This window comes from Cyprinodon variegatus, unplaced genomic scaffold (assembly GCF_000732505.1).
Source record: "Cyprinodon variegatus isolate N-32 unplaced genomic scaffold, C_variegatus-1.0 Scaffold42, whole genome shotgun sequence".
Lineage (NCBI taxonomy): Eukaryota > Metazoa > Chordata > Actinopteri > Cyprinodontiformes > Cyprinodontidae > Cyprinodon > Cyprinodon variegatus.
The window spans coordinates 1,631,413-1,643,608 of NW_015150495.1; the positions used below are offsets into that span (position 1 = coordinate 1,631,413).

Here is a 12,196-nt window from a genome sequence, read left to right on the forward strand (position 1 = left end):
AGAACATATAGAGTGTGCAGATGGACACAGAACACCCAACTTGCAATACGGGTCACAGCTCACCATTTGACTTTGGTTCTTTCCTCTGACTGACAGATTTCATCCAGGGAAGAATTGGACATGCATTTCACAAAACCATCACTAGGGGGCAACCCATCCTTACAGAGATTCCGGCCTGATTTGGTAGAAACCAACAAAATAATGGCCTTTACATGATTTTAACTTGTTACAGTAAATACATTACATTCTTAGAGATTTAGAGCAATTTTGTAGATTGCATTTCATCTTACATTCCTTACAGACTGAGTTCATGTTTGTGTGCACCCTTTTCTAAAGCTCTTTGTATTTACATGAAGGCTGTTTATATTTAAGTCATGTTGTGTTTCCATGTAAAACATTTGCCTCCAGTTTGCATGCATGCATAATGTGGTAAGTTACAATGGTGTAGACTACGGCAGTTTTGAGAAGTGAGTGATAACACCTGATCCTACATACGACCTTGTTTGTGTCCTTTCAGCTACTCCCTTTATTCAGTGGTGACCAGATCAAGTCATTAGGACTTGCCTGTTACACTTGGCAAAGTCCACAAATGAGCACTTGGCAGAAGATACAGTTTTCATAACTGAAGTGCAGCATGGAACCTGAGTCCCCCGCTTTCAAGTCAATGACTGAAAGCTGATCCCACATTAGAGCACACCCCCATTTTATTTCAAGCAAATCTCATATGCTGGAAGTTTTAATCAGTCTAGTTTGAGTACAACCCTGTTTTCTAAACTTTTGAAAAGGCTTCTTATACTTTCCTCTGATGTAATTAGATTTTGCTGTGATATATCTTGGGTGTAATGTGCCATTTTCTGGTCCGATTTCACAGGGCTTACCTGAGTTTGATCAGATAGCTGGGTTGTTTTGACAGAAGCAAATAATCAGCAGTGTTGAGTTTAAAGCTTCCTAAGTTGCCTATATTATCTCCTTTAGCCCAGAAAACACTGGAACCTCTGCAGTTATAAAAGTGATGATATATACTTATGTCTCAGTCCCTAAAAACTTGTTGTGCCGCCTTTATCTAATGTTGTGATATCTTTACAATGAGATTAGAAAGAAACACGTTCATAAAACATTTACTTCTTTTGTCCTGCTATATAAAATCATGCAGCACGGGATATCTCTAGAGTTTAGCTTTCCTTTGTCTGCTTATGGTTTTAAGATTGCTAAGCCGAAGCAGCTTTATTAATAAAGCATTTTAACAACAGCAGGCCTCAAACAAAGTGCAGATTAGAAATAATTATTTATATAAATAACTTAAACATTAGAACTGATTTGAAATAAAGATTCATTGGAATCTGTTGGTTTTGTTAGAGTCGACTGTGTACTCATTTTTAATTTACACATAAAAAATTACAAATAACATTCTGTAGCCTATTGGTTATTTGGATTGAATTAATTTGAACTGGGGTAAATGGCCCCAGATTGGTTTGAATTAAATCAGATTAACTGGACTGGATGTAACTGGATAAACTTGATTAGGCAGGATTTTAATCTACTTAATTGAATATATTTAAATTAATCTGGATCGAACTGGGGTGGACTAGTTTGAATCCGAATTGGATTAGATTGAGCTGAATTGGAACTGGGTGCAAATGACTTCTCAACATAACAGTGTTGGACTTGACTTGATTGACTGAAGTAAAATGAGGTTAGGTTGCGTGATTGTATTGGATTGGATCAATTTAGAATAGATTGGAAAAGATGGAATTGACAAGAATTGAATTTATGGGGTTGAATTAAAATAGATTAAACATAAGACTACATTGGATTGGACTAGGTCGAATAGACCTGAACTGGTTTGAATTAAACAGCAAATTTCCTACTACCTCAAATGACAACTTTAAGATGCAAATTGGAGCCAAAAAAAGAATATTCCAATTACAAACGTAAGTACTTTGACAAGCCTAAGAGTCTAAATGTGTGAGTAAATTCTTATTAAAATTCAGATATTTCTTTGATTTAGGCTGACAAAACACATCATCAAACTTTACCAAGATCTTCAAATGGCATATTGTGAATGCTTTGTATATATATAGTGTCTATCCCATTCATCTTGAGTTGATATTTAAAATTTCTGCCTTGCAGGTGATAAAGAACACATGCAACAGAAGATAGTCTATGTTGTATTCCTCCTTTTGCCTTTAAGTGAAAATTACATTTGCATATCTCATATCTCAGACTGGCTCACCAACTCTCTCAACATTCCCTGTGATGAGTGCTTGTACGGATCCACTTTTCAGGGCCTTTTCTCCATACTGTTGCAGATCACATGCTGAAATTGCATGTTTGAGGAACAGAACCACACTGCATACGGTTTGTCTGCAAAAAAAGGTGTTCAAATATTTACAGATACATGCCTGCAGTCCTAATTGCAGAAGTTATCTAACAACTATATGGACTAATTGCTACAGTACCTTTTATTGGATGTAGTGTTTTCCCTGCATGAAACTTCCTCAACCTGCAACAACTGAGAAGAGCAGTTACACCACTTGGTCTTATTTACAGAAAAACATCAGTGCTGAAAAGTAAAGATTTGTTGTCATGTTTGTGGAAATGTCTTACCTCAAGTTCCGGAAAATCATTGAATAAGTTAATACAGTTTGAATTGCTCGTCGATGTCTCACCGCTGGTCCTGTTGCAAGAAAATACTTTTGACACCTGAGTGAGAGATGGGAGCAGATAAAAGCAGATCATTGTAGTAAAACTCTAACACATTAATTTCAAGCAGAAAGAGAAATGTCGCTGGACTCCATCTGCCACTGTGCACTGTGGATATGAACTAACAGTTCAACTAGCAGTTTAATGGTAGATGCATGACTTGATATTTGTTTCGGCATTTTATTGCATCTAAAGGGACTAGATCTGTTGCAAAAAAAACAAACAAAAAAACAAGGCCAGTCTGAAGTGTTTTCCAGGGGAAATTTAATAGAAATGTCTGGCACTCTGCAGATATCTAGGTTTGTTTTCCCATACCTGAACATTATGGAGAAATACAACGACAATGTTTTTATTGGAAACTCCCCTCTTCTTTATTGAACCAGAAAGTTGAATAAAGATGAAGAATCTGTCCCCTGTGGTGTTTTGTTTTTTGTTCAGACTTTTGCACGCCATCAAATATTTGTTTCTCTGCACTTTAAGCTCATCTACTTGCAAATTTTATTTGAACCCTCCAGTGACCAGTGGATTTGGGGAACTGACAGCTGTTTAACAGATTGTTACTTCCTAAGGAGAACATAAAGAGCATGAGGTGTTTCCCCATCAGTTAACCTTGCAAACCATTTTTAATTGGGCTGAAGGGAGAAAATCAGCTGCAATCTTTTCTTTTAAAAGCGGAAACAGTAAGGTTTTCCGAATTAGCTTACAGTAAATTATTATAATAGTAATTTTTTACAAACTACTTGAGATTTTATTTTTCAATTAAGAGTATTAAATAAAAATAGTTCCAGTAAAGAAGTACAAACAATGCACTGCACCATGATTTATGTGTATTTTATTTTGGAGAATCTGCAAACATCTGCAGTTAAATTGGAATGACTTTGACAGTCAGCTGTATATTTCATAAATATGGCTTTTAAGCAACAGAAGCAACATGATCAATGATCAATAAGAAAGCTGGTCAGATTTAAAACAGTAACTGATGGTGCTAAATCTGGGAAAATCCAAGGAAAAACAGCCAGAGCTCCAATAAAATGTATGATGAAAGCATATGCATGTAATTGACAAAGTCATGTTCAGAGAATGGACCAGTTGTTCAAATTGATAAAGTCATGTTCAGAAATTACAATGATGAGGCTTCGGTATTTATCAGATAAAGAAAACCGTTAAAAAAACTTTAAGCAGGTATAAAATTGAACTTTATTAACCACATTTCTGTCATAAATTAATTTCTTTTTAAATTTTTGATGTAATATTCTTTTCCTAGATGTTTTTTTTTATTCACTTAAAGCAAAAGAAACCCTATCTTTAAAAAAAAAGCTTGAAAACATCTGTCTCATATGTTCACTCAGTGAATAGAGCAACTGAAATAAAAGGACTTTTCCATAATTTTCTAATTTGCTGAGTGAATCTAAATAGCCAATTCAGATTTCGGTCATTTCTAAAAATAAATATTAATGAAAATCACTCATCGGTTTTCACCCATTTCTCAGCCCTACAAAGGCTTGGTTTGTTTATTATATACAATGCTGGCAATACTCTTAGAAATTTTAGGATAGAATATGTCAAAATATAAAAAAAGCTGAAGGATGTGAATACTTTTGCAAGACTCATAAAGACTGAACACATTGGCAAAATGGGTACATAGCTATTATAACAGCAAGGAGTTCAGTTTTTTTTTGCTGAGCAAAATAATCTGCTAAATGAAAATGTATTCATTTTATTCATATTATTTGAGTTTTTTTACACAGCAGGGCTTGTAGAAAAATATGCAGGGTGGCCAACATACAGCCACAGTGGAAAAAGAGCCACAGAGCTGTAAATGTCAGAAGATGCTGTCTGGTTATTAACTACACAATTATGTCAAGCAGTCGGTTCACTTTAAAATTGCCTTTAAGTGCTTAACAGAGCAAAATTGTTCTGCTACTATATGCTGATATGGCTCTGGTTAAACTGGCTTCTGGGTATGTGACATTTATAGTAATTAAATGCATCAATTAGTGAAAGAATAATGGAAGCATGCATAGGAAACACAGTCACGTTTGATGGGGGCGTCCTTACCAAGTTAAGGGCAAATTCTGTTTCATTTTCCACACTTATGGACATCCAGTAGTAAGCGCCTGAAGGTAGAGATAAGGCAAAGTTAGGCCACGAAATATCAATTAGAAACAGTCAGATTGGAGTAGTGAGAGTGACTCTTACTGTTGTTGGAACATAATTGACTGATATCACAAATAACTTGGGGAGTTCCTGAAAGAAAAGGAAACATTTTGTTCTCAGTAACACACCTAATGTCTCTGATTACCCCCCTCCAGAAATAGGCAATAAATATCTCCTGAATGTAGACCGACTTGATGTGAATTATCCTTCAGGTGAGCTTTGTTCTGGATGCTGGGGTGTAATTGGAGGAATGCTGGGTATTGTTGCGACCAAATTGGTTGGACTGGTTCCAGGTGGGGGGGTTGCCTCCACTCTCTTAGCGTGTCATACTTGAACTGGATGGATAGATTTCTGAAACATGACTCCTTTCTTAAAAGGCATTAGCTAACTGTAAAGCTGTGCACAATCCACTAAAGATTCCTTTTATAATCCAAAACAGTTTTCACACCATCCTGGCTATACTACATCTAAAAAAATTACCTCTGGTCTTGCCACTCTAGGGGTCACCACTGTGACCTGCCATCAAGTAATTTGTCTTTTTTTCCCCTTCACCTTTCCTGTTCTATGTTCTTGCTTTTAGACATTAATGGCGTTTTGGGTCGAAAGTCAAGTCACAGTGTCTCAACTGGTTCTAAGTCCAGACTTTGACTACAGTAAGCCTCTCGAAAAACTCTTTTCACCCTTTAAATTAAAGTGACACTGCATAACCGTTGACCCAAGTATAAGCATAGTATGAGACATATTCAACGATTTATTAGGTCATTGGTATCAACCCTGCATAGGCTGCTCTTCTTGAAAAACTCAGCACTGAGGGTTGAATCCGTCGCAGAAAGGGCAATGTGACCCAAAGCACCACTGTACTAAAGTTGATTGAGCTAATAGATGTTGTTAGGCAAAAAAACAGACATGGTACTTACTTGACGAGACATAGTTTTGGTTCTCTGATTTAGTGATTCATCGATAATTTAATCTTGTCCAGGACTTCTTAATCTGCTGTTCCAAAGTGCGCTGCTATCAGATTCCAAATCACGGACCCAGCCTGTTTAATTTGGCCAAAGCGCAGTGTTGCCAATGCCCTTCAGTGGGGCTAAACCTGGAGGTTACAGGTTTAGTTCCCTTAGAGGCTAAGAAGTTGCACAGTGTTGCTTTAAGGTGCAAACTGATGGCTGAAAATTCTCCTTCAGGATTTTTATGGTAGAGGATAATGGTTTAATCAGGCTTAGATGCAATCAACCCCAGACTATAACAGTACCACCACTGTTTTTGTATATGAGTCTATCCCTCTTTCTTAAAGGCTGAGTTTGTTATAAGCCAGGTGCTGCATGCACAAGTCTTGAGGAAAATCTAAATGCATCTTTTTAGATGTAAAAACAAATATATTATATATTTCATTTTAAGGTTTTTAAACTGTCTCATGCACTTAACCAGTTAACCAGTGACTCATTTTTGTTTAACCTACTTATTTTTTTGCAATTTGTTCTTTTGATTGTATTTCTTAATTATAAATGGCAGACATTAATCAGCTTTGGGCAGGTTTTGTAGAAATATTTTAAAAAAAATCCCTTAGACTCTGGTTGGTTGGGATAGTTCCAAACAAAAACAATAACAAACAAAAAAACTAAATAAAAAATAAACACTGCATGCTGCAATTGCTCATATAATATTTCCTGATATATTTAAGTACATCAAAGGCTCAAACAACAGATCTCTAGATCGTCACTTTTTTTCTCATTTCCTGTTGCAGCTACCCTTACAGCTATGCAAATGTTAGCTTGTAATGAAAAAATAAAATAAGAGTATATTTGGTTTCAACCGTATTATTTTTATCTCTGTTGTTTCTATTGTTTTCTTTTGTTATTTTTTTCAGAATGTTGCAGCACACCATACTTCTATTTCACCACAAAGAAAACAGATTATTTTCTGCTTCTGGAAACATCCTGCTGAGCTACATGGTTATATCCATCTGCTACCACTTCCTGTGCTGTATATGGAAAACTGTGGTCTTTTCTGCTGGTCAACATAATTGTAGAAGTGCAACATAGTTGTGTCTTTGTCCATAACGGAGCTCCATAAAATAAAAACCACTGCTCATCTTTGTTGTAAATTACTCAAGCAGCCACAAAGGAAGGTTCTAGCTGATTGGTATTGAAAGATTAATGTTACTTCTCCAAGGATAAAAACACTGTTTATTTAGTTATTATCATTTATTTAAAGTTCTTTCATTTTTGACCGTATAACTCACGGTTAAGGCAACCTTGTTGGGTAAATTGACATGAAAAGAGCAGTTTTTTTCAAGGGATTTGATGGTATTTAGTGAATCTCCATGGCACTGAACAGCTCAGAACTGATCCATAATTGAAAATTGCCTTTAAAAGGGCAATTTGTAGAGGACAGTTTGGGGGTTTGAAAATTAGGCTGTTGTAACCAGGAAGTACAGAACTAAGCACCGAACAGTAGAAGTTAACAGGACGAGACAACCAAACTAACAAGGATCACTTTAAAACTGTGAATTCAGTGAAGAGGGAATGCTAGAACATGGTTTAGGGGTCTCAAACCGGTTCCAGAAAGGGCCGTGGGGCTGACTTATCAACTCAGTGCAAACTGAACATGATAACTTGATGAGATGAATGGACTCTGGTGTGCCATTGCTTGGTTTGAAAGAAAACATGCAGCCACAAGGCCCTTTCGGGAACCAGTTTGAGACCCCTGGTAGAGCATTATCCCATGTTTTCATCCGGCCAAAGGCATTTTTCAAGGTCCATGTGACTTATTCTGGATTCTTCCTCCCAGTATCACAGAGTAGACAGACTAGAATAGCATCAGATGTCCTTAAAGAAATCTACATTGATTGAGATGTTAATTCTAGGTGGGTAATTCTTGCTTGGATATTTCTTTTCATACCAGGGCTTAAGAATTACAGGATTATCACTCAGACGCTGGTGACATTCAGTGATTTGTAGAATGATCTGGTCCATTCCCTCCTTCAGGCATGTAGTCCTATTTAGTTTGTTCTAGCTATGTGCCTTTGTAGTCGCAACTGCTGTTTTTCTTTAGGATTTTGGATGTCAGTGTCCAAGTGTGTTTTGGTCCAGGTCTTGAGAGCCTGTGTCAGATTTCCAAAACCTTATGTTTTTTTCACTTTTCTTTCTCTCCTTCCTGGTTGAATAAGCTGGTGTTGTTAGTATAGTCGTTACTCCTAAGAAGACCACCATTCACCTTCTACTTTAAGTGCAGTTCTCCCGAAAATTTTGGGGCGAGAAATATGTGTTGTGTAGTTGGATCTTGATATTTTCCATATGTTGCTCTAGCTCTTCTGGAAAAGCTCAGTTGGATCCTTCTGGTCTGTTGTGTAGCTGCCTTTGGATCTTCACCTCTTTCAAAACAGCATACACTCATATGATGTGAAATATTGGTGGATCTTGGCAGGCCATTTTCCACAACGGATTACACAGACAACACTCACACAGGTGTTTAAGTCATGTGGACTCACTGTTCCATTGTAACATCCATTCTGGCAAATGCACTCAAGGAACTGAAACACAATCGGCAGTAGAAATGTTGGATGGACAACAGTTATTTAGTCAGCAAAAATAGACTGAGGTTGGTTTGTAGGTAGGGGAATTTGTAATGAGATTTACATGGGCAAAGCTGAGGAATGACATGTAGAACTGTAGAAGACGGGGAGAAGGTAAACCTCTTGTTGTCGGCAATGAGAGAAGACAAAGCATGGATATATATGATATAGATATAGATATAGACAGATTTATAGATGGTCTACTAAAGCATCGTTAGGGACTGAAACCAACCAGATATACGAAGTTTTCGCAGTTTTTCAAAACTACTGCCTTCTCTCTAGATGTCTGTCAGAAGTGGGTCCTGGACCAATCAGGGCTGAAGTTATGTAAAGCCTAATGGGTAAAAAAGTGGCAATAATAGTGTGGGGACTCTGACCCTTTGCTGTATTACATCCTACATCGTTTTTAGTATTGATGGGAAATGGCTAAATAGAGCCTTGCCATTTTTATGTTAAGTAAACTGTGTAACAGAATGTCCTCCCAAATATCATGCTTGTATCAAATAAATGATACTTATTATTGGTACAAATTTGCTAATTTATATGGGTACAGTTGCACACCCTTCAGCACTTACAGCAGCAATTGTTAAGACAATAAAAATATTACCTGTTTTTATATTAGTGTGTAAACCATATTTCGGTATTGTCTTTAACAGTGTTATAGTTGTTGAGGCTGATCAAATTGTACATGGCATGGATGTTTTTCTATAGCTTTGTTTTAAATCCAGCATCAAAACTGAGACACTGCTATAAAAGTATAAAATCTTACATTACATATGTATATATATTTGTTCTGACTTTTCATAATAATGTTTGTATTCTGCTTGTATTTTGTTTGGATGTATGGGTTACATATTGTTGAATGCTGCCTATGGTTTTTCATAGGCCTCTATGACAGCATCCTGTGATATAAAAAAACATTTGCCTAAAATGTATTGAATAAAGGAACACTGGTATTGCAAGTATAGATGGTGTGTGATAGATTTTTTTCTGTGTCTGTAGAGAAGCTTGTGCTTGTGTGGAAAAAGAAGTCAATAGTTTTAGTTTAAGATATTTTTTTGTTGTTGCTGTCAGGGGGTAGTGTTATACTATGTCTTTTAATGTGCAATAAATGTATTAAATTTTGTAAATATATATTTAAAATGCATAAAAATTAAAACCTTAAATGTTGCATGCTTTCTCAGTCCAATGTAGCTTCCCATTTGTCCTGGAAAAATCATTTGCCTATTTTCCAGTTGTTAAAAATGGGGAAACAAGTTAGGTCATGGAGCTTGATAAAAACAGACATAAGAGGAAGATAGTGATCTCTGAAATAAATTAAAGAGAATTCAGTATATTACATGCATAATTGCGCAGTAAGTACACATATAACAGACTGAATTCAAGCTGGGATTTTTGGCTGGCCCACACTGGTTTTGTGGAGCTCTATATGGCTTTATGTTGGTCTGATGCTGGTTTATTTTGCCTCATGCTGGTCAATGCTGGTCTATTGTGAATTGGTGGACATCAGCTAGACCAGCATTCACCATAATTAACCAGCACCAGGATTTTCTAGCTATACCTTTGATCATTTGGTAGATAATTTCTTGCAATAGCATAGGAGGATTTATTTGAAAATCATGTCAATTTAAAGTATTATATACTAATTGATATTTATATACCCAGAGCTGGTTACATTATCTGTACCACAGGTGTTTCAAGCTGTGTTTCCCTGTCGTGTGTTTTCTATTGGGGCTGCTGTGGTCATATTAGCCGCCACCCTCCAGCTCAGGGTCTGACTTTATGGGCTAAAGGTCTGCTCTGAATGGTTCTGAGCTGTAAGGTCCTTGTTCCTCACCATCATTATTTGAGATGAAACTGCCTAATGGTTCAACCTCACAAACCAATTCCAGATTAGATGTTTTTGAACAACCATCAATGTTTCAATCCATCTCGCTTAAAGAATTTTGGGCTATTTTCAGAATGTTCTTCCTCTGACGTCACAAAAAAAGGATGTTTTGTTTGTTTGTTTGCTAAGTAGCTGTTAATCTGCTACCGTGTTGCTACCAAATGTAGGATATTTGTGTTAACAATAAACCTGTTTGATCCATATTAAGTCAGAACCATGTGGTATGTCCCGCTGTATAATTTTTATGCAAAATTGCATGAAATCATTATTGTGTGATCAACACTTTAACGTGAGGTACTGAGTTAAAGTATGATTAAAAGTTTCTGTATTAGTAGTAGTGTAGGTGAGTTACCTGGAGAAGATCCGGTTACATTTCCAAGTCCACCTTTGAGTGCTGAAAAACAAGATAAAAATGATCAGATCTGTTACTTTGCACTTGATAAATGAGATTTTTGTCTATTAATATATTTTCCTTGTTTGTGCACCAGTTGATATAAAGACTAATTGATAGAGTGAAAATATACATTTCTCAAATTTTTTTCAAAATGTGTGTCATATATCCACAAACATAAATATTTGAAGATGATGCTTAATGAAACGATTAGTGCATCATTGCAAAGAAAAAGGTAAAGCATATATGGTGTGTTATGCAATTGTAATAATTCCCATTTTCACTTATCTTGGTACATTTTTATTTCATTTTCCTCACTTAATTCATAAATATAGTTTACCTATATAATTTAATTACAGCTACAAGAACATAGTTCATCCTAAACATGCAGGATAGGCAACTAAAACATCAACTAGAGAAACAGCCTAGAAGTCCATGATTACTGTGAAGAAGTAATGAAAAAAAGATCCCAGGCAGAGGTGGGAAATTTGTAAACAGGATAACTAGTAATATTTAACTTTACTAATCTATCCTATTGGCTGCTCAGTGGCGCAGTGGATAGCAGCAAGTAGGTTCCAGGTTCGAGTTCCGGCCCGGGGTCTTTCTGGATGGAGTTTGCATGTTCTCCCTGAGCATGCGTGGGTTCTCTCTGGGTACTCCGGCTTCCTTCCACAGTCCAAAAAGATGACTGTTAGGTTTGTGGATGTTTTTTTGTCCTGTTTGTCTCAGTGTTGCCCTGCGATGGGCTGGTGACCTGTCCAGGGTGTACCCCACCTCTCGCCCGTAGGCAGCTGGAGATAGGCACCAGCACCCCTCACTTGGGATAAGCGTGACAGAAAATGGATGGATGGATGGATTACTAATCTATCCTTAAAAGAAATGATAACCATTGTTGATAAAGAGTCACTAGAGTGATTTTAATTACTATACTCCATGTAGGACAAATACATGGGGGTAGGTTCACGCTGCGGGGGGGGGGCTTATCCTCGCAGGGGCAGGGAGGCTTTTTAAAAATAATGAGAGGAAAATTTTCGTTGTATACAGGGCTTTCCTGGTAACCTCTTGGTCTTGATTCATGTTGGGATCTGAGGAAAGATTTGTTTTGATATTTGTGCTCAGATGCCTTCCATCCAGGCTGAATGACAGTCAACAATTTTATAAAGTAGAGAAATTTTATTCCAGATGTCCATAGCAGATGGAGAGGTACTGCCGCAGACTTACAGCTATAATTACAGTGAAAGCTGTTCTACACTTGGTACCCCCAGCCAAAAACAAGATTGTCAATTCAAGCGGCTGAAATGAGCTTTCAGGATGGATGGGCACTCCCTTAAAACTGCTTCTCCTCTACATGGAGAGGACTCAACTAAAGTGGCTCGTATATGTTTTTGTTTGGATGCGTCACCCTGTAGGTGTTCCAGGCACGTCCTGTTTGCAGGAGTCCCAGGGGACCACCCTAGAACCCCATAGAAAAACGACATCTCTC

At 37.0% G+C, this 12,196-nt stretch overlaps 1 protein-coding gene across 1 annotated transcript in view; it reads right to left on the reverse strand.

The window, feature by feature from the left end:
* Window positions 1-59: 59 nt before the first annotated feature.
* LOC107081839 (adhesion G-protein coupled receptor G4-like) overlaps window positions 60-12,196 on the reverse strand; it is a 23,454-nt gene continuing 11,317 nt past the window's right edge. Inside the window, exons 5-11 of the mRNA XM_015370157.1 lie at window positions 10,675-10,716; window positions 4,903-4,950; window positions 4,762-4,820; window positions 2,608-2,703; window positions 2,460-2,512; window positions 2,234-2,364; window positions 60-175 (exon numbers count right to left, since the gene is read on the reverse strand). Of these exons, the coding sequence (XP_015225643.1) occupies window positions 60-175; window positions 2,234-2,364; window positions 2,460-2,512; window positions 2,608-2,703; window positions 4,762-4,820; window positions 4,903-4,950; window positions 10,675-10,716 (545 nt within the window). The remainder of the gene's footprint in view (window positions 176-2,233; window positions 2,365-2,459; window positions 2,513-2,607; window positions 2,704-4,761; window positions 4,821-4,902; window positions 4,951-10,674; window positions 10,717-12,196) is intronic.